At 47.2% G+C, this 27496-nt stretch overlaps 2 protein-coding genes across 3 annotated transcripts in view; both read left to right on the top strand.

The window, feature by feature from the left end:
* Positions 1-19226, top strand: part of DLGAP5 (DLG associated protein 5) — a 52056-nt gene extending 32830 nt beyond the window's left edge. Inside the window, exons 7-19 of one of the 2 annotated variants that reach the window (XM_063947950.1) lie at positions 4173-4240; positions 4426-4679; positions 4810-4940; positions 5023-5164; positions 5460-5545; positions 6240-6400; positions 7123-7215; positions 14958-15180; positions 15843-16008; positions 16977-17037; positions 17128-17332; positions 18218-18270; positions 18945-19226. In XM_063947950.1, the coding sequence (XP_063804020.1) occupies positions 4173-4240; positions 4426-4679; positions 4810-4940; positions 5023-5164; positions 5460-5545; positions 6240-6400; positions 7123-7215; positions 14958-15180; positions 15843-16008; positions 16977-17037; positions 17128-17332; positions 18218-18270; positions 18945-19022 (1721 nt within the window). In that variant the 3' untranslated portion in view covers positions 19023-19226. Of the gene's footprint in view, positions 1-4172; positions 4241-4425; positions 4680-4809; positions 4941-5022; positions 5165-5459; positions 5546-6239; positions 6401-7122; positions 7216-14957; positions 15181-15842; positions 16009-16976; positions 17038-17127; positions 17333-18214; positions 18271-18944 lie in introns of both variants that reach the window. The other variant, XM_063947949.1, reaches the window with a different exon arrangement.
* Positions 19227-23046: 3820 nt separating this feature from the next.
* LOC134980919 (uncharacterized) lies at positions 23047-27031 on the top strand. The gene is made up of 2 exons (XM_063947948.1): positions 23047-24305; positions 24469-27031. The coding sequence occupies exons 1-2, from the start codon at positions 23138-23140 to the stop codon at positions 26460-26462; spliced, it is 3162 nt and encodes a 1053-aa protein (XP_063804018.1). The 5' UTR covers positions 23047-23137; the 3' UTR covers positions 26463-27031.
* Positions 27032-27496: the final 465 nt, after the last annotated feature.

The raw sequence follows: 27496 nt of genomic DNA, 5'->3' as shown, positions 1-27496 counted from the left end.
TGCCAAGTTTAAGGGCAAAGTCAAAGGATCTTCAGCCAACAGAGGCGCTAGAGGTAAACCACGAAAACTGGCAACTGCCGGTACTCAGGAACAGCTCCAGTTCTGCTTCCTCAAAGCCTTCTGCATGACTGTGGACCGCGTGGCCTAGAAGACTGGCAGGTGGGAGCCCGACTAAAAAATTTCAGTCACATCTGGACAACCTCATGCCAGGAACCCTGGGTCATAGATCTTATTTCCCAGGGCTATAGACTGAAGTTTCAGGAGCTCCCACCTCACAGATTCTTCAAATCATGCTTACCAGCTTCACAAGAGGCAAGTATAACCTTACATGATGCCATTCAAAAACTGGTAGACTCAGGTCATTGTTCCAGTTCCACCTCATCTGCAAAACAAGGGGTACTATTCCAACTTGTTTGTAGTACTGAAACCGGACGGTTCGGTGAGATCGATTTCGAATCTAAAATCGGTGAACCCATACTTACGAGTGTTCAAATTCAAGATGGAGTCTTTGAGAGCTGTGATCTCAGGTCTGGAGGAGGGGGAATTCTTAGTGTCTCTGGATATCAAGGATGTGTACCTTCACATTCTGATCTGGCCGCCTCACCAGGCTTATCGAAGCTTTGCACTACAGGACTGTCACTACCAGTTCCAGGCCCTACCGTTTGCTCTCTCCACGGCACCGAGGGTGTTCACCAAGGTGATGGCAGAGATGTTTCTCCTTCGTAAGCAGGGAGTGAATATAATTCCGTACCTGGACGATCTTCTGATAAAGGCACCATCCAGGGAAAGGGTGTTGGGCAGCATTGGTCTCACAACTAAACTACTCCTGGATCACGGGTGGCTTCTAAGTCTCCCGAAATCTCATTTAGAGCCAACTCGGAGGCTCCCATTTCTGGGAATGATACTGGACACAGTCGCAGATAGTTTTTCTTCCGTTGGAAAAGGCATTGGTAATCCAGTCGATGGCTCGGGATGTCCTGAAGCCAACCCGGATATCTGTGCATCTATGCATTCGCCTTCTGGGGAAAATGGTGGCCTCTTATGAGGCGCTTCAGTACAGAAGGTTCCATACGCGTCCCTTCCAGCTGGATCTATTGGACAAATGGTCCGGATCGCATCTTCACATGCACCAGAGGATCTGTCTGTTGCCAAAGGCCAGGATCTCCCTTCTGTGGTGGCTACAGACTTCTCACCTAATCGAGGGCCAGCGGTTCGGGATTCAGAATTATATTCTGCTAACCACAGACGCAAGCCTCCAGAAGTTGGGGAGCGGTTTCCAGGGGGTGCAGTTTCAAGGAAGATGGTCAAGTCAGGAAGTCGTCCTTTCAATCAATATTCTGGAACTCAAGGCTGTATACAACGCCCTTCTGCAGGCCTCATATCATCTTCAAGATGGGGCCATTCAGGTTCAGTTGAACAATGTGACGACCGGAACGTACATAAACCGACCGGGAGGAACCAAAAGCAGAGCAGCAATGTCAGAGGTATCAAGAATTCTCCTCTGGACAGAAAAACACGCTGTGGCGTTGTTGGCGGTCTTCATTCCAGGAGTAGACAGCTGGGAAGCAGACTTCCTCAGCAGGCACTACCTGCACCTGGGGGAGTGGGGTCTTCACCCAGAGGTGTTCAGGTGCTTGACACGTCGATGGGAATGTCCACAAATCGACATGATGGCCTCTCGTCTCAATGAGAAGCTCAAGCTGTATTGTTCAGGTCGAGAGACCCACAAGCAGTGGCAGTGGGCGCTCTGACATCTCCATGGGTCTATCAGATGGTGTACGTGTTCCCTCCATTTCCGCTGATCCCAAGAATTCTGGAAAGAATAAAAAGGGAAAAAGTTCAAGCAATTCTCATTGCTCCAGATTGGCCAAGAAGGGCCTGGTACGCGCGGACCTTTTGAAGATGCTCCTGGATGATCTGTAGCCTCTACCTCTTCGCGAGGGTCTTCTGCAACAGGGGGCGTTAGTCTATGAAGACTTAACAGGGCTACATTTGATGGCATTGAAGTTGAATCGCTGATTCTAGCCAGGAAAGGGATTCCTGACAAAGTTATCCCGACTATGATCCAAGCCAGGAAGGGGGGTAATGTCTAAACATTACCACCGTAGTTGGAAGAAATACGTCTCTTCGTGTGAGAGCAGAAAATATTCTGTGGTGGAATTTTCATCTGGGACGTTTCCTGCTTTTTCTGCAGTCGGATGTGGGCCTACGTCTGGACTCCATAGAAGTCCAGATTTCGGCCTTGTCCATATTCTTTCAGAAACAATTGGTATCTCTTTCTGAGGTCCAGGCGTTCTTGAAAGGTGTTCTGCACATCCAGCCTTCCTTGGTGACCCCCCAACGGCACCTTGGGATTTCAATTTGGTGCTGCAATTCCTCCAATCGGACTGGTTTGAACCATTACAGGAGGTAGATGTAAAATATCTTGCGTGGAAAACCGTCACACTGTTGGCCTTGGCTTCAGCAAGATGTGTGTCGGAGCTGGGGGCGTTCTCATGAGCCCCTATTTAATCTTCCATGAGGACAGAGCTGAACTCAGTACTCGTCGGCAATTTCTTCCCAAGGTGGTGTCGGCGTTTCACATCAACCAACCTGTTGTGGTTCCAGTTGTTACTGACACTTCTGTTACTTCAAAGTCTTTGGATGTTGTGAGGGCTTTGAAGGTGTATGTGAAGAGAGCAGCTTGTCACAGGAAATCGGACTCTGTTTGTTTGTTTTTTACGATCCCAATAAGATTGGGTGTCCTGCTTCAAAGCAGTCAATTGCACGTTGGATCAGGTTCACTATCCAGCATGCTTATTCCACGGCAGGTTTGCCGATTCCAAAATCTCTACAGGCCCACTGGACTAGGTCAGTGGGTTCTTCTTGGACGGCTGCCCGAGGTGTCTCGACCTTACAGCTCTGCCGAGCAGCTACTTGGTCAGGTTCAAACACGTTTGCAGAGATCTAGAAGTTCAATACTTTGACCAAACTGAAGGTCCTCAGAGGCCAATCAGTTCTGCAGGATTTTATTTACCCACCGGTAAATTATTTTCTCGTAGTCCGTAGAGGATACTGGGCGCCCGCCCAGTGCTTCGTTTGCTTTGCACTGTTACTTGGTTAAGTATTGTTGTTTGGTTCAGCCGTTCCTGTTCCAAGTTTGATTAGCATGGCTTTTCTCTTGTTTGTGTGTGCCGGTTCGGAATCTCACCACTATCCCTTTCTATATCGTTTTCTCAAAGTATGTCCGTCTCCTCTGGCACAGTTTCCTAGACTGAGTCTGGTAGGAGGGACATAGAGGCAGGAGCCAGCCTACACGATCAAATTCTTAAAGTGCCCATGGCTCCTAGTGGACCCGTCTATACCCCATAGTACTAAATAGATCCCCAGTATCATCTATGGACTATGAGAAAAGTATTTACCAGTAGGTAATTTAAAATCCTATTTTTTGTATCCTTTTATATTTCATATACACCTTGTTAGAGGAATATATGAGCAAAAGGAACAGCAGAGAATATATTTTGAAGTTCACATCTCTATCCACTTTGTGGCATGTACACAGGGCCTAATTCAGAGATGTACTCAAACCAGATGGTTGAAGTACTGTACATCTCCGATGTTTGCTGAACTGCACATGCGCAGGACCCGTGCGGATTAGATCCTACATCGTCGGACGTTAGGTAAGTGACGGTCTGCAGCCGTTTGGGGGAGGGGGTGGCAATGGGGTGCATTTTACAAAACGGGGTTCATCAGTCCTGTTTTGTAGGTGTGCAGAGGTCAGAGTCTGCGTCTTTAGCGCAGCTTCAGTGACCCCGACAGTGTGAAAACACTACCATCCTATGTAACATGAGGGTTATTCAGATAACGGATGTTCACTCTGGATGCCTCCTGCTGCTTTTACATATCTTAGCACAGCCACTGCATCCAAAGACACAGCAGCTGTGCTATACCATCCATCTCTGAATAGGGCCTATACTGTATATTAAGGTTTTAAGGGATTTATGTTTACTTTAATGTGTGTGTGTGTGTGTGTGTGTGTGTGTGTGTGGTGCCACTGTCTTCTGTTTGCACACAGATGTTGCGCTGAAGAGGTGTGATATTCAGGGAGGCTGCCAAGTAACATGTATGGATAAAATTATTTGACTTACATGTATACATCGCTGCTCAGTGCTTGTTTAATCTCTCTATTGCAGCTGCTGCAAAGTCTCAAAAGAAGACGACCAACGACTTGGAAGAAGAAATTGTCTTCGATAATACAGAAGTAAGGGTCTTGCAGTGAGCCATAGCGCTACAGTCTGACGTGATGAATTACCTATTTCCAGGCACATTTTCCCACACAATCATTATGTTTGTACATATTCTAGCAATTAACTCTTTTCTTTTCTCCCCCCCCCCCCCCCCCCCCCGCCCTCCTTTTTTTTTTTTTTTAATCTATCTTATATAAAGCATCCTGTGGTTGATCAGTTGAGTAACAAATTACTGGAAGAAACTGTTGCCCTGAAAGACACCGCAGCAGAAAGAGTGGCCATAGCAGACACCTCATCCTTTGTACATGAAAGGAAGCCATCTTTTGCTCCGGACAATTTTGTTTTCCAGCCACTGCATGGCCTGTCTGCTCTCAAATTTCCACCCATGACGCCTACCCGGGCTAATGCATTTCTGACGCCTTCATGTACTTGGAGCCCTATGGCGAGTAAAAGGTAGGCTGCTTTCCACCACTTGGAATAGATAGACTTGCTGCTAAAATAATATATAATAGGTCTACATTTATTTGCTGGAAGGGTACTTTGTAGAAATGTATTCTCTACATGTTCTTGTCTTTCGTTTCAGCCAGTTTGTCGTTACACGAAAACACCACACCGAAGAACATAAGTCTGGCCAAGTGTCTCCTCCTGAACTATCTCTTAAAGCCACAGATGTGACGCAAGACACAGACATCCTCTCTGCCCCTCCAGTAAAAGGTACTTTCTGTAAGCTGGTTCTGCACTCCCGAGCTTTCATTATGTCATTGTCGTTTCTAATCGTCTTGCTGTTACTTTAAAGAATGCACAAGTGACAGAAGTTCAGCGGTAGCGGCTGGTGCTCCAGTGACTCTTCCCTCTTGTGAACCTATCCCTCATTTTACGGACATGGATAACAAGTCTGCACAACAAGAGGAGCTACAACATGACGTACCTTACTTCAGGTCATTATCATTTACCATGTTATAAAATACCACTTCACCACACAAAGCCTCGGCTTATGCAGGGGTAACCCCTACGGGGGGGGGGATAGGGGGGGTTGATGCCTATAAAGAGACATGAACTACAGGCAGGAGCAAAAACGGACTTCTGTAGCATCAGATCTCAGGGATATCATTATTAGACATTCAGAAGAAAACAAAGGGAATATTTATATTGTATAATCGATTTGTATGGTGTGTAAGAGGTAATAGGTCTAGAAACTGTTTTTTGACTCTTTCGTATAATGATTTTCATTAGAGACATCCTGAAGTCTGAGATTCAGAAGCTGAAATTGCTGTGCAGCGAGTGGGATGAAAGAGTTGCTATGGATATTCCGGAAGATGGTAAGGAATACCTGACCTGTCTTTACCAGCAGAATGCAGCTGCTATGACTGTATGGTGAAGGGAAGCTGCTAAACAAATATCAGTAGTTAGATCGGATGTATGTACAGAAGTGTCCTCTTGCATCCTTGCTGCAGTCACGCTAAGCTTCCCCTGAAGTCACACCATGACTGTAGCGCCAAGCGTATTTTTGCTATTGTTTCCAGCGAAAATGCATCTTGGATGTAAAGTAATGTAATAGGACATACAAGCAGCTTCTGCTGATTAAAATGATATGCGGCATGCCTATGTCACGTTACTGTTTTCCGTGCATAGCACTTTGTATGCAAATACAGTCACAGAATATAGGCAGCTGCATATGATTTTAATCAACAGGAGCTGCTTGTGTGTCCTATTACATTACTTTGCATCTAAGAAAAAAAAACACACAAAAGACGCTCGCAGCTACCGAGTCACACAGCACTTGCGCGTTGTGTAACGTGACTTGTAGAGCACGGAGCGAAGATATAGGAGGACACATCTGTATTCACTCTGTGAAAGTAATGGATGAGTGCTATAGAATGGGTTGTCTCCCATTCCTTTACCTCCGTGTGCTGCAAAGTGGAATAAAGGGGTTTTGGTTCCCTATTAGACTGTATAGGTGCAATGAATATTATTGTTTGGATTGTGATTTATTTATTTTTAATACTCCTTAAGCTAAAGCCCTGATCCGGACCACAGTTGGACAAACGAGACTACTAATGAATGAACGGTTTAAGCAGTTTGAAGGTCTAGTTGATCACTGTGAATTTAAGACCGGTGAAAAGGAAACGACGTGCACAGATCTTGAGGGGTTTTGGGATATGATCTACTTTCAGGTAGGTTCCTTCTAAATCCCATTTGAGGTCTGTTTTTGAGGTTTTATTTCACTCCTACAGATAATTTACTGGATTGGCGGGAGATTACAGGTGGTAGCGTGGCATGGCGTGGATCTGTTCCTCATTGTTCATTTCTGTTATGTCCTAGAAAACGTAGGATCTCTAACCCAACCATTATTCTCTGCCCTGTTGTGCATCATACACAAGAAAGCATATGTAAAACTAAAGCAGGGGACCCCATGGCAGTAGCTATAAATTGTCCCACTACTACAGGTAATGCCTTTACAGGAAAACAGGGATTTGCTTTGCAGGGCTCGGCTGGTGTGGAAATAATTTGTGTGCGATACTCATGATATCCTCCACCTGTTGTACTACGAGAGAAGTGTTGGCCAGCGGGGGGGTGGGTATACCCTATGTATGTTCACTGTAATAGAATAGTAATGACAGGAAATGTTCTACACTAAAGTGATCTCAACTATATTTGACTTTTATACCGAACCGAATAAATACTCATTGATGTGACCACTTTCGGTAAATAAGAAATGTGTCCCTTTTTGAACATGAGACGTGTCCTTTCAGTAGCTCCGTCATTTGTAAACCTCTTTCAGAGTTGAAATGCCAAGTCTATCCCATGTATACACACTTAACACGTGTGTTTCTGACCAATGTCTATCACAAATGTGTGTTCATTACTAATGAGATTTATGCATCTTTTCCTATAGATAGAGGATGTTTCTAGAAAGTTTGTCAACCTTGGAAAGATGGAGGAGAGCTCCTGGCAACAGAATGCAGTCCAGGCTAAGAAGATTGTAAAAGTAAGTATTTTTAGGTGTCATCTTGTGTTAGTAGATGAGCATTAGGAGAGAATCCAATTTGCCCCTGGGTATACTCTGCTAATTACCCACACCGGCTGATACAATTAGTGGGGATTACCCCACAGTTAAGCCACAAATATGGACATTTCCTCATGCTTTCACGAGCTATGCGGAAAACTCAGCGATAAAAGGCAGCTGCTAGGGCTTAGTGTGCAGGGAACCCCAAACATTCCGTATTTTCTCTGGAGTCATAGGGTTAGTGGGCGTTAACCAGGGGTTATCGCACAGGTAAAAAGCTGTTTAATTGAATTGCTCTGGACGTGAAACCCAGAGATATTCCCCACATGACAAACCCAACAACTAGTTGTATTCCCCCCATAGTCTTTATGAACACAGCGTAGTATCATCTGTCATAAAGCTCCCTCTCCTATACAACACCCCTTCCAGTCTGCAGATAGCAGGACATGTCCGGGATCACCACTCTTGGCAGACACCCGCAATTACCTCTGAAATGGTTCTTTCTCAAGGCAGGAGATATCTTCATGCAAATACCTATTGTATGGAAAGCTCCTGTTATGTCTTGGTCACGCTGCAGGACAATAGCCTGTTAGAGGTGCCAGTGGGATGAATATATAATTTGCAGTTTGGGTCCTGCACACCTGACCTCTGCCATGTTGTGGTGGTGGAGGTTTCCACCAGCCGCTTCATTAGGTACCCCTGCTCATTTATGTAAATTTCTCTAACGTCCTTGAGGGTGCTGGGACTCCGTAAGGACCATGGGGAATAGACGGGCTCCGCAGGCGATAGGGCACTTTAAGAAAGCTTTGGACTCTGGGTGTGCACTGGCTCCTCCCTCTATGCCCCTCCTCCAGACCTCTGTTTTACACTGTGCCCAGAGCAAGATGGGTGCACTGCAGAGAGCTCTCCAGAGTTCTCTGCCTAGAAGCATTTTTGTTTGGCTTTTTTTTTCTACCTTTTACTACTTTTTCACAGGGAGCACTGCTGGCAACAGGCTCCCTGCATCGAGGGACTGAGGAGAGAGGAGCAGACCTTCTTGTCAAAGATAGGCTCTGCTTCCTCGGCTACTGGACACCATTAGCTCCAGAGGGGGTGAACGCAGGTTCTTACTGGGTGTCCACCCCCGGAGCCGCGCCGCCGTTCTCCTCACAGAGCTAGAAGTACAGAAGTCATCAGGCGGCAGAAGCCTTCAGCTTCACTGAGGTAACGCACAGCACTGCAGCTGTGCGTCTTGGCTCCCATACACCTCACATACTCTGATCACTGTAAGGGTGCAGGGCGCAGGGGGGGGTGCCCTGGGCAGCAATATAAACCTCTACATGGCAAAAAGACTATATACATGTACAGGTGGGCTCTGTACATGTATATAAAAGACCCCCCGCCATATTTTACTAAGTTTGAGCGGGACAGAAGCCCGCCGCCGAGGGGGCAGGGCTTCTCCCTCAGCACTCACCAGCGCCATTTTCTCTCCACAGCACTGCTGAGAGGAAGCTCCCCGGACTCTCCCCTGCTTACACACGGTGAAAGGGTGCTTAAAAGAGAGGGGGGGGGGCACATAATTGGCGGTTTACATATTATACAGCGCTGCTGGGGGAAAACATTTTGTGTTGGTCTCCAGGGTTATTGCGCTGGGGTGTGTGCTGGCATACTCTCTCTCTGTCTCTCCAAAGGGCCTTGACAGGGATACTGTCTTCAGGAAAGGGGGTTCCCTGTGTGTGTGTGTGTGTGTGAAGTGTCGGTACGCGTGTGTCGACATGTTTGACGAGGAAGGCTCGCTTAATGTGGAGGGGGAGTGCTTGAATGTCAGGTCGCCGTCTGCAACGCCGACACCGGAATGGGTGGATATGCTGAATGTTTTGAATGCAAATGTCAATCTATTGCATAAAAGATTAAACAAGGCAGAAGCTAGGGATCAGTCAGGTAGCCAGTCCATGCCTGTCCCTGGGGCGCCAGGTCCTTCGGGGTCTCAGAAGCGCACCATATCTCAGATCGATGACACAGATACCGACACAGATACTGACTCTAGTGTCGACTATGAAGATGCAAAATTACAGCCAAAGGTGGGTAAGGGTATACGGTACATGATTATTGCCATTAAAGAGGTTTTGCATATTACTGAGGAACCCCCTGTCCCTGACACGAGGGTACACATGTATAAAGGGAAAAAGCCTGAAGTCACTTTTCCATTCTCATTTTAATTAAGTGACTTGTGCGAAAAGGCTTGGGAATCTCCGGATAGGAGACCACAAGTTCCCAAAAGGATTCTCATGGCGTATCCTTTTCCACAAACTGATAGGATACGCTGGGAATCTTCGCCAAAAGTTGACAAGGCGCTGACACGTTTGTCCAAAAAGGTGGCACTGCCTTCTCAGGATACGGCTTCCCTCAAGGAACCTGCTGATCGCAGGCAGGAAATTACCTTAAAGCACATTTACAATCATTCCGGTACTATTGCTCGACCGGCTATGGCGTCGGCCTGGGTTTGTAGTGCGGTTGTGGCATGTGCAGATTCCTTATCTACGGAAATTGACACCTTAGATAGGGACGCCATTCAAATGACCATAAAGCATATCAGAGATGCTGCCTTGTATATGAGGGATGCTCGGAGAGACATTTGTTTATTAAGCTCCAGAATAAATGCTATGTCTATTTCTGCTAGGCGGCTCTTGTGGACCCGACAGTGGACGGGAGATGCCGATTCAAAGCGGCATATGGAGTCCTTGCCTTACAAAGGGGTGGAGTTGTTTGGAGACGGCCTCTCTGATCTTGTCTCTACGGCTACGGCTGGTAAGTCAAATTTCTTACCTTATGTCCCCCCGCAGCATACAAAAAAGGCACCTCATTATCAAATGCAGTCCTTTCGTTCCAATAAAAACAAGAAGGTACGTGGATCATCCTTTGTTGCCAGAGGGAAAGGCAAGGGAAAAAAAGCTGCACACAGCTAGTTCCCAAGAGCAGAAGTCCTCCCCTGCGTCTGCAAAGTCCACCTCATGACGCTGGGGCTTTCCGAGGGGAGGCAGATCTGGTGGGGGCTCGTCTTCGGTTTTTCAGCCACGTCTGGGTTCACTCGCAGGTGGATCCCTGGGCATTAGAGATTGTTTCTCAGGGATAGGGATACAGGCTGGAATTCGAAGACTTGCCTCCTCGCTGTTTTTTCAAATCGGCTCTGCCGGCTTCCCCGTCAGAGAGGGAGCTAGTGTTGGCAGCAATCCAAAAATTGTATATTCAACAGGTGATTGTCACAGTTCCTCATCTCCAGCAAGGAGAGGGATATTACTCAACCCTGTTTGTGGTCCCGAAACCGGACAGTTCGGTCAGACCCATTTTAAACCTGAAATCTCTGAACCTGTACTTGAAGAGGTTCAGGTTCAAAATGGAATCACTCAGGGCGGTCATCGCCAGCCTGGAGGGGGGGGGATTGGATGGTGTCCCTGGACATAAGGGATGCTTACCTTCATGTTCCGATATTCCCCCCACATCATGCGTTCCTGAGATTTGCAGTGCAGGACTGTCACTACCAATTTCAGACGTTGCCGTTTGGGCTTTTCACGACCCCGAGAATTTTCACCAAGGTAATGGCGGAAATGATGGTGCTCCTGCGCAGGCAGGGGGTCACAATTATCCCATACTTGGACGATCTCCTCATAAAGGCGAGATCTCGGGAGAGGTTGCTGGACAGCTTATCTGTCCATGAAGACGTTGCAGATACACGGCTGGATTCTCAATATACCGAAGTCCCAGCTAGTCCCTACAACGCGTCTGACCTTTTTGGGGCTGATTCTATACGCAGACCAGAAAAAGGTTTTTCTTCCGATCGAAAAGGTTCAGGAACTCATAGCCATGGTCAGGAACCTATTAAAACCAAAAAAGGTTTCAGTGCATCATTGCACGCGGGTCCTGGGGAAGATGGTTTTCAATGGGACTTCTTGGACAAATGAATCAAAGGATCACCCTGTCTCCCAGGACCAGGGTATCTCTCCTGTGGTGGCTGAACAGTGCTCACCTACTAGAAGGTCGCAGGTTCGGCATTCAGGACTGGGTCCTGGTGACCACGGACGCAAGCCTCCGAGGCTGGGGAGCAGTGACACTGGGAAGAAATTTCCAAGGTCTCTGGTCAAGCCTAGAGTCTTGTCTCCACATCAACGTCCTGGAGTTGAGGGCCATATACAAAGCCCTGCGTCAAGCGGTGGAATTGCTTCGGAGAAATCCGGTTCTGATTCAGTCAGACAATGTCACGGCAGAGGCTCATATAAACTGCCAAGGCGGAACAAGGAGCAGAATGGCCATGGCAGAAGCGACCAGGATTCTACGCTGGCGGAAGGCCATGTAAGCGCGCTGTCAGCTGTGTTCATCCCGGGGGTGGACAACTGGGAGGCGGACTTCCTCAGCAGGCATGACCTGCATCCGGGAGAGTGGGGACTTCATCAAGAAGTCTTCGCACGGATCGTTGGGGACTGCCTCAAATCGACATGATGGCATCCCGTCTCAACAAAAAGCTAAAGCGGTATTGCGCCAGGTCAAGGGACCCTCAGGCTACAGCGGTAGACGCTCTGGTGACACCTTGGGTGTTCAGATCGGTCTATGTGTTTCCTCCTCTTCCTCTCATACCCAAGGTGTTGAGAATAATACGAAGAAGCAGGGTCAGAACAATACTCATTGTTCCAGATTGGCCACGGAGGACTTGGTATTCGGAGCTGCAAGAGTTGCTCGCAGGGGATCCGTGGCCTCTTCCTCTAAGGCAGGACCTGCTGCGGCAGGGGCCCTGTCTGTTCCAAGACTTACCGCGGCTGCGTTTGACGGCATGGCGGTTGAACGCCGAATCCTAGCGGAAAAAGGGATTCCGGAGGAAGTCATTCCTACCCTGATTAAGGCTAGGGAAGACGTGACGTTAAAACATTATCACCGTATATGGCGGAAATATGTTTCTTGGTGTGAGGCCAGAGCTGCTCCTACGGAGGAGTTCCATTTGGGCCGTCTACTTCACTTCCTTCAAACAGGAGTGACTTTGGGCCTAAAATTAGGGTCCATAAAGGTCCAGATTTCGGCCTTATCCATTTTCTTTCAAAGAGAATTGGCCTCTATTCCTGAAGTACAGACCTTTGTGAAGAGTGCTGCATATTCAGCCTCCCTTTGTGCCTCCGGTGGCGCCTTGGGATCTTAGCGTGGTGTTACGTTTCCTCAAGTCACCTTGGTTTGAACCACTCAAAACTGTGGAGTTGAAATACCTCACGTGGAAAGTGGTCATGTTGTTGGCGTTCGCTTCGGCAAGACGTGTTTCCGAATTGGCGGCTTTATCACATAAAAGCCCATACTTGGTTTTTCACGTGGATAGGGCAGAGTTGAGGACTCGCCCTCACTTTCTGCCAAAAGTGGTCTCCTCTTTTCATGTGAACCAACCTATTGTCGTGCCTGTGCCTACACAGGACTTGGAGGATTCTGAGTCCCTGGATGTAGTCAGGGCTTTGAAGATTTATTTGACCAGAACGGCTAGAATCAGGAAGACTGAAGCTTTGTTCGTTCTGTATGCGGCCAACAAGGTTGGCGCTCCTGCTTCAAAGCAGACTATTGCTCGCTGGATCTGTAACACGATTCAGCAGGCGCATTCTACGGCAGGATTGCCGTTACCGAAATCGGTTAAGGTCCACTCCACTAGGAAAGTGGGCTCTTCTTGGGCGGCTGCCCGAGGGGTCTCGGCATTACAGTTGTGCCGAGCAGCTACTTGGCCGGGGACAAACACCTTTGCAAAGTTCTATAAGTTTGATACCCTGGCTGAGGAGGACCTTGTGTTTGCTCAATCGGTGCTGCAGAGTCATCCGCACTCTCCCGCCCGTTTGGAAGCTTTGGTATAATCCCCATGGTCCTTACGGAGTCCCAGCATCCTCAAGGACGTTAGAGAAAATAAGATTTTACTTACCGGTAAATCTATTTCTCGTAGTCCGTAGAGGATGCTGGGCGCCCGTCCCAAGTGCGGACTTCTTCTGCAAGACTTGTATATAGTTATTGCTTACATAAGGGTTATGTTATAGTTTTTCGGTGAAACCGTGGCTATGTTGTTGTTCATACTGTTAACTGGGTAAATTTATCACAAGTTATACGGTGTGATTGGTGTGGCTGGTATGAATCTCGCCCTTAGATTTACAAAAATCCTTCCTCGTACTGTCCATCTCCTCTGGGCACAGTTTCCCTAACTGAGGTCTGGAGGAGGGGCATAGAGGGAGGAGCCAGTGCACACCCAGAGTCCAAAGCTTTCTTAAAGTGCCCTATCTCCTGCGGAGCCCATCTATTCCCCATGGTCCTTACGGAGTCCCAGCATCCTCTACGGACTACGAGAAATAGATTTACCGGTAAGTAAAATCTTATTATCCCATCCGCCAATACATCCGTTCAGAACAAAACGGAAAAGAAAGGTGATATCATTATGGAATGACTGTCAACTCCAGACAAGGGTGGATTGAGTATCTTAAAACCGATTGATCGTTTGAGATGTTCATGCATAAGTCTAGCATTTCTGGAGAATGGTGTACAAAGCAGAAACTGGCTACCGAGTAGCAGTCCTGTGGGTGAGAACACTTTTTAATGTGAGGTCAATAGCCAGATAGATTCAAGCTGACAGGGATGTGACTTACTGAAATACCCATGTGCTACAGCTGGTGGCGAAGACCATTATTAGTATTATAATTTATTTATATGGCTCCACATGGGATCCGCAGCGCCCAATTACAGAGTAATCACTTACAGTTCAGTACAATATAGGACAAGTACAGGGTATATAAACGTAGCTGCATCAGTAAACAGTACTGAAATAAGTATAAGGGTGGCAGAAACCGCCGGATTTGGTGCCATCAAAGGGAGTATTGAAAAGAAGATGGGTTAAGTAAGAGACGTAAAAGCACATGAGGGAAGAGGGCCCTGCTCGTGAGAGCTTACCATCTCTGGACGCTTAGCATGCAAGGGCTGTGTCATACAAACTGAGCATTGTTTAAATGCCACAGGTTAGCAGAGAATGTTCCTAACCTTGTGCATCCCTTTATGGCTGCAATCTCCCTTCCTCTAATGGCCATGTCCAACAGGATGACCCTCCATGGGCCTCCTTCAGATGTGCATGCTGTTGCAGCTGTGATTTCGCAGTGGACTATGCCAATGACTCCGCTGCCATCTTGTGCACAGACACCCACTGCCGGCATCTCTCATACGCTGCTCACTTACATAAGCGGGAACATCAGATCTCTAAGCAGCTCTGTTCTGCATCAGACACGGGGGCTATCCTAAGCTACTAGGCGCCTCTCCAGCTGCAAACAAATATGAAGTGGCTGACTTGAGAACGCCCAGAAAAGGGTCCGGACACCTGCCATGTATAGTCACCAACAGTTATCGCCTTCTAAGCTGTGACTACCACTCACTTTCCAAACAAATCCTTTGTACATCTGCAATCGCTAATCCAATGGAAAATCGCTCCGCTGCGTTCAACATAGACACTGCATCCACCTCTGAATCGGGCCCCATGCCACAAAGCGCACACAGGCTTCAAGCTGGGTCCACAGACATGAGGAGTTCAGTCTCCCAATAGCCTCCACAGTTACCAGCTCTCCCTGTAATAGAGCACCCTATGGATGTGGTGGAACGGGAGATTTACAGCATAAATGTGCAGCCGCCAAATCTTCAGTAGTGTTGGCGTATTTATTTTGTTTTCCTATTACATGCTTTCTCTCCCCTTTTATTTACAGAAAAAAATAGCACCGGCTGCAACAGTCAAACAAAGTCAAGGGGACAACGGCAGAGCAGCAGCAAGAAATCGCCTTGCCGCCATTAAAGCTGCGCTGAAAAATAAAAGTAAAACAGAGGAGCAGGTCTCGGACCCTGCAGTCTCCGAATTGCCCATGCAAGCAGAGCCGGTCGTATTTGATGCAGGATTCTTCCGGATTGAGAGCCCTGCTAAACTGCCAAGCAGTAAGTTGCAGATCGCTCTATAATCTCCACGGGTGCTTTACTCGGGGGAGATGAGCGCTCTGGTCCTGGCTATGTATTGTTTTTTGTAGTTAGGGGGGGGGGGGTAATAGATTCTGCCCAGCATTTAGCTGTGCACTTAATTAGAAAACGTTGACATTCTTGCAATGTGACTCTGAGCTGTAGACTAAGGGCCTAATTCTGAGTTGATCGCAGCAGCAAATTTGTTAGCAATTGGGCAAAACCATGTGCACTGCAGGGGGGACAGATATAACATGTGCAGAGAGAGTTAGATTAGGGTGGGGTGTATTCAAACTGAAATCTAAATTGCAGTGTAAAAATAAAGCAGCCAGTATTTACCCTGCACAGAAACAAAATAACCCACCCAAATCTAACTCTCTGCAGATGTTGTATCTGCCCTCCCTGCAGTGCACATGGTTTTGCCCAATTGCTAACAAACTTGCTGATGCGATCAACTCTGAATTACCCCCTAAACTAGGAACATTATTACTGCCACTATAGATCTGTCGCAGTACAGTTTTCCTAAATATGAAAGGTAATGTACGTGAAACAGGCTACATAGCAGAAACGGTTCTTTAGATTTTTATGAATGTGGGGCTGTTTTTGGAGTGGTCCTTTTTTTATGTGGTGACCTTTCCCTGCAGGTCTCAGAAAAATAGACCGGAGTTCTTCCCGGACATCCAGTACACCCAAGAAGGTTCCACAGAACTCCATGAATCCAGCTAATAACGTGGAAGACTTGCAAGTACAGAATTCACCAAGCCATGTAGAGTCTCCCCTAAGGAAAGCACTGTTTGCTGCAGATGCAAGGTAACACCTGTTTATTACTTGTGCTTTACATTTTTGATGCTCCTTAATAATTTATTGCAGATTAGGAAAGCATCTGTAATAATATAATTTAGCTTCAGAGGTCACAGCTTTTACCGAAAGTTGGTCCTAATTTGGAAACGTATTCGGACTTTCATGGAGTTTCATGAGGGGTTTGATAGACACTCTGGGGTTTATTTGCGAAGAGTCTGATTCTAAAACCTGCCACTTCCTGAGGGCAATGCTGTCACTAGCAAGACACAGCTAGTAAAAGTATAAACTCCCCTTTGTCTATTATGTCTTAGATATGTTTCCTTTGGGAGAAGTCAAATATTCACATCCTTAACAGTTATGTAGACTTCGCAGTGATGCCCTCTCCCTGTTCATCCTCCATTCATGCGTCCCAAACCAGTCAATGGAAAAAGGGCTAATTACCTTCTTGCTGCTACACCATTCCGCAGTTCCCTGTAACCAGATCCAGGCTTCCCACCCCCGCTACATGGGACTGTCATAAGTTTCCCTTCATCTAACCTGCTTCTTGCTTCCCCTCTGTTAAGCTTATCCCAGCTACCAAACCCCCCTCGCTTACAGGCCGCCTCCTGTACTGCTCCCAATTTGTAGAACACCTGACCACTCCCCTACCTTTTTAAAAACATTTTTTTTTTTTTTTTTTTTTTTGTGATTTCTGAAAACCTACCTATTTAAGTGTATTCATCCTGCACCCACCTGGTACTAGTCCCTCCAGCCATTGTCCCAGTAATGTCTATATGTTTACTGCTCTATGCTGTCATCGGGTCCCTCTCTACCATTTGTCTTGTGTCTCTCTACCCAGCTATTTTAATTAACAGGGTTTTTTTCCCCAGTGATCTAGATATAAACAGTGGTGGTAGTATACAATCATTGCTTTTTAAACTTGCAATAGCTATACTTGTGTTTTTAGTGTTGTGTGTTTTTTCTTTTTTTCTTTCTAGTTTGCAGAAACCGGAAACAAACGCTATGGTTATTACGTCTGACAATACAGAGTCGGACACCGTGAGTGACCATTTAGTTTTAACTAACGTTACACCACTGAGAAGTTAATTGCTCACTAGGTGTAATTATGCCCTCTGTTCTCCTGTATAGGTGCTGCAAGTAGTTGATTTGACAAAGTATTTAGTTCCAGGCGAAGCTGTTGAAGTAGAATATAAGGAGTTCAGTTTAACATCCTGCCTGCAGGAACACCATACAAGCCCATTAGTGGATGACGTTTTCATGGGCAGCCCAGAAAAAGCTGTACATAGTACAAAGAGTGACGACTTGGGAAGCCCTAAAGTTGGCCCAGATGAAGGTATGTACAGTTTTCTGTAGGTGCTCTCCTAATTCATTGGAAACTGAGAACGAATGAAGTCTCCTAATTCCATTTCCACATAAACGAGGGATCTCATGATAAATCCATTTGTACGGAACAAAACCAAGGAATATTAAAAAATAATAATGGTAAAAGGCTTTTCTGCTGAATAGCAAATATAAAATCCAAAGCTTGTCCACGATATAAAGCACTACTACGGCATAATGTATAGTTACGGCAAACATCAGCAATCCAATTTGTACATTGGGGGTCATTCCGAGTTGTTCGTTCGTTATATTTTTCTCGCTAATGCGCAATGTCCGCAGTGCGACTGCGCCAAGTAAATTTGCTATGCAGTTAGGTATTTTACTCACGGCATTACGAGTTTTTTTCTTCGTTCTGGTGATCGTAATGTGATTGACAGGAAGTGGGTGTTTCTGGGTGGAAACTGGCCGTTTTATGGGTGTGTGCGAAAAAACGCTACCGTTTCTGGGAAAAACGCGGGAGTGGCTGGAGAAACGGAGGAGTGTCTGGCCGAACGCTGGGTGTGTTTGTGACGTCAAACCAGGAACGAAACTGACTGAACTGATCGCAGATGCCGAGTAAGTCTGGAGCTACTCAGAAACTGCTAAGAAGTATCTATTCGCAATTCTGCTAATCTTTCGTTCGCAATTTTGATAAGCTAAGATTCACTCCCAGTAGGCTGCGGCTTAGCGTGTGCAATGCTGCTAAAAGCAGCTTGCGAGCGAACAACTTGGAATGAGGGCCATTGTTTCTGCACCAGTTACTTGGTGGGGGGGATAGTACACATACTGTAACCCACATCCAGTATCTAATGTACTTGTTCATGTATCTGGTTTTAACTGTTTTGTTTGTTTTTAGCAGTGGGAGTTATGATCGATCCTCTAGACTTCCTTAGAAGCTGCACGCCAACTATGGTAGAGAAATGATTTTTAAATTAAAAATATATTTGTCTGCTTCAGAAGAGAAGGACTTAGACAGACAGACATCCATTCAGCATAGTGTTTGGATGTCAAGTCTCAAAGTACTCTGTATTTACTGTGTACTATTCAGACATCAGTGTCTGTCTACTGAAAATGGTTATTTTAAGCATTAAACATTTTCTATTAATATTGTGTTTGTTTGTTTTTTTACTTTTCCCTTAATTCTATAGCTAAGGCTGTTTGTATGGTGTGACATCATTGATTCGTCACTCCTATTTCCAATGCTAGCATGTAATAATCCACATTTATAGCTGAGTGATAACACGAACCTCAATGTAGCTGCTACATAGAACCAGGTCACACAGACTGTATTGAAAGCATTTTATTTTTATATTAACTATTTTCTTTAATAAAATAAAAAAAAAATGTTTATGATGTCCCCTCTGCTGGGTGTGAGATTTTCATCTGTAACAAATTATATAACCAACATTATGTGATCTATTGACCGGACACTGAAATGACAAGGCAAGAGTTCTTTTATGTATGTTATAGTCTCAGAACCTAATTCCAGACATATTGGCACAGTTCAGCCCTGCAGAAGATTTATAGCCATTGTTTGACTTTAAAAAAGACAAACTTTGTGTCCTAACAAACGTGTCTCTTTGCAGGTAAACCATGCCCCCTTGTGGCTTCAATCCACCACTGCAGCCTCCGATTTAATAGTGTTTTCACCACTGGAAAAGTAATACCTGTTCCTAAGATGATGCTGCAGCGACATTATCAGAATTGTACAGACTGGAAATCATACACAGAACTTTCTTCATAAATATTTTATATAGCTTGTTTTATCATTGCCATATTAGGTTTGTTTTAAAACTCCATTTGTTTGCTCTATTTTAATATGTATAATGTGCAGCTAAATATATTTTATGAATTTGTGTGAATTGTTATCCAGACCAGTTTCCACTTATAAAATGATGCAATGTGTATATAGAAGAATTGTGAAACTCGGACCTCAGTCACTTATATCCCCCTCAGTCACTTACTATAGTATACTAGGTGATCATCGCACCCTACTGGTGCTCTTCACACCGTCGCAAGGAGCTACGCCCCCCTAACCCTTGCACGCTCTTGGGGCGTAGGGCCTTGCGATGTTGTGAACAGCGCACGCAGGGCATGATTAATCACCTAGTGTAGGTGCTGTGGTTGGGGGAGTGGCGAGGGTGGGGAACCATGGGGGGGGGGGTTATTGGGAGCTGATGTGTGCGGGGGAGTGGGGTAGGCGGATGTGGGAGGTTGGTCTAAGGCGTACGGCGTGTTGCAGTGGTTGGGGGGGCAGGTATGTTGCTCCCTTGGTTGGTGGAGGGGCTTGTGAGGCGAAGCAGTTGTTGAATTGATAGGTGGGGTAGGGGGTCCGGAGGAGCTGTGGGTGTTGGAGGGGTGGTTGACTGGTGTGGCGGGAGGGGTAGAGGGTCAGGAGTCATTGTGGAGGTTTGAGTTGGGGTAGGGAGCGTGAATGTTAGAGTTGTGGCAGGTGCGGGAGGAGTGGCGATGCAGTTGGGGGAGGAGAGGGTGTTTGGTGGAGGGCCAGTTGTGAGGGTGTTGCGGCGTTGTGAGTTGTGTGGTTGGGTGAGTGATGTGTGGGTCAGTGTTTAGGGTGGTGGAGAGGCTGGTATGCTGCTGTGTGGGTTAGTGTTGAGGGTGGTGGAGGGGCTGGTGTGCTGCTGTGGGCAGACAAATAGTGTGATCTGAGGTATTAGGTGCGTCAGTGTGTGAGACTCCTGCAAACATTAGAATTGGCCAGATCTGTGACTGTATCAGTTGTAGGGTGGTCTGCACTAACCTGTTAGGCTGGGGAAAGCCCCTGTTCTGTGCGTTGGCTCTTGTGCATGCGGCTATCACCCAGCCTCCCTCCTTCTGGCATCCCAGAGTCCAGTGTGCGCATGACGGGAGACTGTATGATATGTGCATGCGGAAGACCCAACGCAGAGATGAAAGTGTCCACGGCGGTGAGGAGGCGGGACGGGAGATGTGTGAAGTGCCAGCACTGCCAGCAAAGGACTGCACCGGGCAGTTGGAGAAGCACAGAGGGTTTTTTAGGCTGCAGAAGAGGTGACTACACTGTGTGCAGGTGCAGGGAGCTCCGGCGCAAGAGCAGCGGGCATTGGTGAGAGTTTTGTCCTTGCTGCCTAGCATGGCACCTGCATGTCTGGCTGCGGCAGTTGGTAGTGTCACTGGGCTCCTTGTTCCTCAGTCTGCTGCTGGCACAGTGCATGGTGTATCTCCCTGCATGTGCTGTGACTGTATGGCTCTATCTCCGCCCATTGCTGTGACTCCGCTCAGCGTTAGCCACACAGTCACAGAGTGACAGATCTGGGCAATTCTATAGATCGTTCCTGTCAGCATTCAGTATTTTTAAAAATAAGATTTTACTCACCGGTAAATCTATTTCTCGTAGTCCGTAGTGGATGCTGGGAACTCCGTAAGGACCATGGGGAATAGACGGGCTCCGCAGGAGACTGGGCACTCTAACAGAAAGATTAGGTACTATCTGGTGTGCACTGGCTCCTCCCTCTATGCCCCTCCTCCAGACCTCAGTTAGGATACTGTGCCCGGAAGAGCTGACACAATAAGGAAGGATTTTGAATCCCGGGTAAGACTCATACCAGCCACACCAATCACACCGTATAACTCGTGATACTATACCCAGTTAACAGTATGAAATATAACGGAGCCTCTCAACAGATGGCTCAACAATAACCCTTTAGTTAGGCAATAACTATATACAAGTATTGCAGACAATCCGCACTTGGGATGGGCGCCCAGCATCCACTATGGACTACGAGAAATAGATTTACCGGTGAGTAAAATCTTATTTTCTCTGACGTCCTAGTGGATGCTGGGAACTCCGTAAGGACCATGGGGATTATACCAAAGCTCCCAAATGGGCGGGAGAGTGCGGATGACTCTGCAGCACCGAATGAGAGAACTCAAGGTCCTCCTCAGCCAGGGTATCAAATTTGTAGAATTTAGCAAACGTGTTTGTCCCTGACCAAGTTGCAGCTCGGCAAGTTGTAAAGCCGAGACCCCTCGGGCAGCCGCCCAAGATGAGCCCACTTTCCTCGTGGAATGGGCTGTTACTGATTTAGGATGCGGCAATCCAGCCGCAGAATGCTCCAGCTGAATTGTGCTACAAATTCAGCGAGCAATAGTCTGCTTAGAAGCAGGAGCACCTATTTTGTTGGGTGCCGACAGGATAAAAAACGAGTCAGTTTTCCTGACTCCAGCCGTCCTGGAAATATAAATTTTTAAGGCCCTGACTACGTCCAGTAACTTGGAATCTTCCAAGTCCCTAGTAGCCGCAGGCACTACAATAGGTTGGTTCAAGTGAAAAGCTGATACCACCTTAGGGAGAAACTGGGGACGAGTCCTCAATTCTGCCCTATCCATATGGAAAATCAGTTAAGGGCTTTTACATGACAAAGCCGCCAATTCTGACACACGCCTGGCCGAAGCCAAGGCCAATAACATGACCACTTTCCACGTGAGATATTTCAAATCCACAGTTTTAAGTGGCTCAAACCAATGTGATTTTAAGAAACTCAACACCACGTTGAGATCCCAAGGTGCCACAGAAGGCACAAAAAAGGGGCTGAATATGTAGCACTCCCTTTACAAATGTCTGAACTCCAGGCAGTGAAGCCAGTTCTTTCTGGAAGAAAATCGACAGAGCCGAAATCTGGACCTTAATGGAACCCAAATTTAGGCCCATAGTCACTCCTGACTGTAGGAAGTGCAGAAAACGACCCAGCTGAAATTCCTCTGTTGGGGCCTTCCTGGCCTCACACCACGCAACATATTTCTCTGTCCTCCATCTGGGGGACGCTGCGCCGTTACTTGTGGGTTAGAGGTGTGTGGTAGTGGAGTTTGGCACAGAATCTAAAGCTGACTCCTCCCCCCTCTAACCCCTCCCATCTCCTTCCTGCTCAGCCATATTCAGTTTTTATTTTGTGCCTGTGGAGTACAGACACAGTTTTTATTTCTCCTAGATTTTTTTTTTTTTGTTTTTTTTTTTTTTTGTTGTTTACAGGATGCCTAGTCCCTGTTTACGGGTGACAGGTATTGATGGAGTGGACTAATATTCCACTCGAGGATGCTGTCTAGAAAGGCCACCATACCTGGGTCACTGGGGCCTTTGTACATTAACGACGACAGAAGAAAGGTAACGGACAGCCACAATCTGTCACCGACAGTATTGGGCTGTCCCTATTTATTTCACTCATTTATTTCATAAACATGCACGCCAGCCGAGCCCCCCCCCCCCCCCCGCCACCAGCGGGAGCGGCGCCGGAGATTTCTCCCCTACAACCGCAGTGAGAGACCTGGAGGGTTGTGGGGACAGATGGCAGACTGGTCCGGGAGAATCTTCTGACTCCCGGGGACCAGCTAGAAGCCGCCGCGGACGCTGTGAATAGCGGCGCGCGGCGGCCCGAACTTCCGGTTTCAGCGCGGGGTGACGTCAGCAGTGCAGGGACGGCTTCCCGCCCTGCTCTGCCCGCGCGCGCGCCAATCTGCCTGACGCCATCTTCTTCTGCACGGAGACAGGGGGACGCTGTGCGCTTCACACACGGAGCCTGCCAGGGGGAGAATTTTAACATAATCGCAAGTATAGAGGGGGCTGATCAAAGGGGGGATTACAGGCCATATTGGAATCCACCTAGGGATTAACCTAATAAGGAGAGTCTCTGACTTGCACTCGGTCATCCTGGATTAGGTCCCACTCTATCCTTAATGTAGATTGTTAACACAGCTCATTAGTCAGAAGGTTTAGGGTGATTTTATTTTAGTGTATACCTTCAGAATGGAAAAAGTGACTAGTAAACCGGACAGACCTACAAAGGGAAAAACGGCCTCGGTAGTTTATTTTTCCTGCTCTCAGTGTGGCTCAAAGCTGGCTAAAGGTAGTTCTGACGCAGGTACCTTATGTGCTTCATGCTCTGGTGCATCAGTGACAGATCAGCAGGGAGGTTCCGCAGATCAGCCGACGCCCCCATGGGTTAAAAACATGGTGGACGCCATTTCAGATTTGCGTCAATCTAGGGAGACTGAATCTGCTCGGACTCAGGTGGAGCCTTTATGGGCCCAAAATATGGGAAAGTGCCTCACTGATTTAACTCAATCTTTGAATAAGTTTGTAAATGCTGCCAGCAGTTCGACTGCTACTAAACGATCGCAGCCGTTACCTGCTATAGCATTTCCAGGTGAGGAGGCGGACACCCTGGCATCTCCATTGGAGGAGGGGGAGGTAGATCCTGAATGGGATGAAGTTTCGGCTTGGGAAGATGAGGAACCTTCTACTAGTTCAGGTGTTAGATTGTTAATAGAAGCCATTCGTCAGACTCTTAATATTCAGGACACGGTGGTAGAGGAAACTCCTTCCCCCTTCTTCAAACGACAAAAGAGACAGGTTACGGCCTTCCCTTCTTATTCTCACTTTGCGGATATTTTAAAAGAACCCTGGCTTAAACCGGATTCTCGTTTTCAGGCGCCTAAAAAGTTAAGATTTCTATATCCTTTTACAGAGGAAGATACGAAATTTTGGGAGACGGCCCCTAAGGTAGATGCTCCTATTTCACATCTAGCAAAAGCTACGGTTATTCCGTCGGTACAGTCTGTGACCTTAAAAGACGCTACTGATAGAAAGATTGAAGCATTACTAAAATCTATGTTTTCTTTATCAGGTGTTTCTCTCCGTCCAGTACTGGCGAGTGCCTGGGTACTTAAGGCCGTGGATGAATGGCTTGCACAGGTGGTATCGGGAATGCAGTCGGATGATCCGTCGGAAGCCATTCACGTAGCGGAACAGATTTCGGAGGCACTCACTTATGTGGGTGAAGCCTTGTTGGATTCGGTTGCGCTACAGACCCGGGTTTCAGCCTTGACAGTATCTGCAAGACGCTCTTTGTGGCTTAGAGTTTGGAATGCTGATTCTGACTCAAAGCAAACATTGACGGCTGTGCCTTTTGAAGGTGAGTTCCTTTTTGGATCAGAGTTAAAGAAGATTATTTCAGATTCTACTGGAGGAAAGAGCCCTTTCCTTCCATCTGCACCTCACAAACCAAAACCTACAAGGTTTCGGTCCTTTCGTACGCAGGGCAGAGGTAACTTCCAATCCTTTCGTGCTTCCTCCAGATTCCCAAGAAGGGGCTCTTTCAGAGGAAGAGGATATCAGGCTATTCGCAGACCGGCCAGTAAGCCTGCCGACAAACCTGAGGCATGACGTCTCAGGTCCCCTGGAGGGATCAATGAAGGTTGGGGCCCGGTTACTTCAGTTCAGGGAAGTGTGGCTCCTATCGAAACCGGATCGGTGGGTAATGGGGGTCATTTCCAGAGGATATATGTTGGATTTCGAAGAGACGGTCCCAACCCGACTATTCATAACACCTCTCCCAGACGATCCCTCCAGACGGCAAGCTCTTCTTCAGGCAATCACAAACCTCTTACAAAATGGAGTAATCATTCCGGTTCCCTCTCATCAAAGGGGGCGGGGGTTTTACTCAGGTCTTTTTCTTGTGGACAAGCCGGATGGTTCGTTTCGGCCCATTCTGAATCTGAAGGCTCTCAACCCGTATCTCTCAACCCAAAAATTCAAGATGGAATCCATTCGCTCAATTATCGCCGCCATGGAGCCAGGGGAATATTTGGCTTCAATAGACATAAAAGACGCCTACTTACATGTCCCGATTTGGATAGGGCATCAGTCTCTGCTGAGATTTGCAATCGGGCCGGAGCATTTTCAGTTTCAAGCTCTTCCCTTTGGTCTTTCTACGGCTCCCCGAGTTTTTACAAAGGTCTTAGGCCATGTAGTCGCAGTTCTTCGTTGCCAAAGGGTCAACATCACTCCATATTTGGACGACCTGTTGGTCAAGGCACCGTCAGCGGAGATTCTCACTCAGAACCTGCAGTTAACAATGGAGACTCTACAATCGTTCGGGTGGATAATCAACTTTCCAAAGTCATCTCTACTCCCTTCTCAGAAGATGATTTTTCTGGGACTTTTATTCGACACCAACAGCCAGAAGGTGTTTCTTCCTGCGGACAAGATTCAGGATCTGCAGTCGAGAATCCGAACCCTGTTACACTTACCAGTAGTGTCGGTCCTCAGATGTATGCAGGTGTTGGGCAAAATGGTATCCTCCTTCGAGGCAGTTCCATATGCCAGATTTCATGCCCGTCCTCTTCAAACGCAGATTCTCAACTGTTGGACTCGGACGGAACCACGTCTCGAATTGCAGTTGATCCGCTTGTCGATAAAGACTCGTCAGTCTCTTCACTGGTGGCTTCACAGTCACAATTTGAAAAAGGGTGCACCGTTCACAATCTGGTCTTGGATGATGGTCACCACGGACGCAAGCCTCAGTGGTTGGGGGGCAGTTTTCCAGACTCATCACTTCCAGGGACGCTGGAGCAATCAGGAGTCAAAATTGCAAATCAACATTCTGGAACTAAGGGCGATTCGGTATGCACTCATTCGCATTCAAACCATGGTGCAGGGTCAACCAGTTCGGGTGCAGTCCGACAATGCCACCGCAGTGGCTTACATCAACAAACAGGGAGGAACTCGCAGTTGGTCCACAATGAGAGAGGTCGCTCAGATCCTCGCGTGGGCGGAACGCTGGGTTCCGGTGATCTCCGCGATCCACATTCCAGGAGTCGAAAACTGGGAAGCAGACTTTTTGAGTCGTCACACGATTCATCCGGGGGAATGGGAACTTCATCAGGAAGTGTTTCTCTCTCTAGTGGATCGATGGGGAATGCCAGACATAGACCTGATGGCGTCTCGCCTCAACGCGAAACTTCCTCACTACGGAGCAAGGACTCAGGATCCACAGGCAATCCTGATCGATGCTCTTACTGCCCCATGGCAATTTCAACTGGGATATGTGTTTCCGCCAATCCCACTGATTCCGCGTCTACTCCAACGCATTCGGCGAGAGGGTCTCGCAGTGATTCTAGTGACTCCAGATTGGCCGCGTCGACAATGGTACACTCTTCTGCGCAGTATGGTAGTCGGAGATCCCTTTCGTCTACCTCTGCGACCAGATCTGCTTCTTCAAGGGCCTTGTCGCCACCCAGATTTACATCGGATGGCTTTGACGGCTTGGCTCTTGAATCCAAGATTTTGAAGGCAAAAGGTCTTTCTCGATCGGTTGTCCAGACGATGATTCGAGCTAGGAAACCGGTGACCTCAGGCATTTACCATAGAATATGGCGTATTTACATTGCATGGTGCGAAAAACGGAGACTGACTCCGCATTTGTTTAGACTACCTCGCCTACTCTCTTTCCTTCAGGAGGGTCTCGACAAGGGCCTAAAGCTTTCTTCACTAAAGGGTCAGGTTTCAGCTTTATCGGTTCTTTTTCAGAAGAAACTAGCAAATATTCCAGAGGTTCAAACATTCCTGCAGGGAGTACTTCGGATTCAACCACCTTTTGTCCCTCCGGTTCCTCCCTGGGATTTAAACTTGGTCCTTACGGCTCTTCAGACCTCTCCATTTGAACCTTTAGAATCAGTTGAGCTCCGTTATCTGACACAGAAAGTTGTTTTTCTGTTGGCTATTGCCTCAGCTAGACGAGTATCTGAGTTGGCGGCCCTTTCTTGCAGACCCCCCTTGTTAGTGTTTCATGAGAACCGGGTGGTTCTACGGACTAAACCTTCTTTCCTCCCAAAGGTTGTTTCAGCATTCCATTTAAATCAGGACATTGTACTTCCTGCCTTTATTCCGACATCTTCTTCTGGTGAGGACTCTCATTTGGCTCTTCTGGATGTGGTTCGAGCCTTGCGTATCTATTTGTCTCGCACAGAGTCATTCCGTCGCACGGATAACTTACTGGTTTTAATTGATGTTCCAAAACGAGGTTGGCCGGCCTCCAAAAATACTGTGGCCCGTTGGATAACTTCGGCCATAAGACAGGCTTACCTGTCTTCTCATGTTTCGGTTCCTGACTCAATTAGGGCTCATTCGACTAGAGCTGTTGGAGCCTCTTGGGCTGTTCGCGGTGGTGCATCTGTTGAGCAACTGTGCAGAGCAGCGACCTGGTCGTCAGTTCATACTTTCACAAAGTTTTATCGTTTTCATACTTTTGGTTTGGAGACTGCCTCTGTTGGGCGTCGTATATTGAAGACGGCTATGCCGTCACCGTCTCCCTCCTCTCATTAG

This window comes from Pseudophryne corroboree, chromosome 12, assembly GCF_028390025.1.
Source record: "Pseudophryne corroboree isolate aPseCor3 chromosome 12, aPseCor3.hap2, whole genome shotgun sequence".
Taxonomy (NCBI): Eukaryota; Metazoa; Chordata; class Amphibia; order Anura; family Myobatrachidae; genus Pseudophryne; species Pseudophryne corroboree.
The sequence above is the reverse complement of the archived record's forward strand: the minus strand, read 5'-3'. Positions and strand labels throughout refer to the sequence as shown.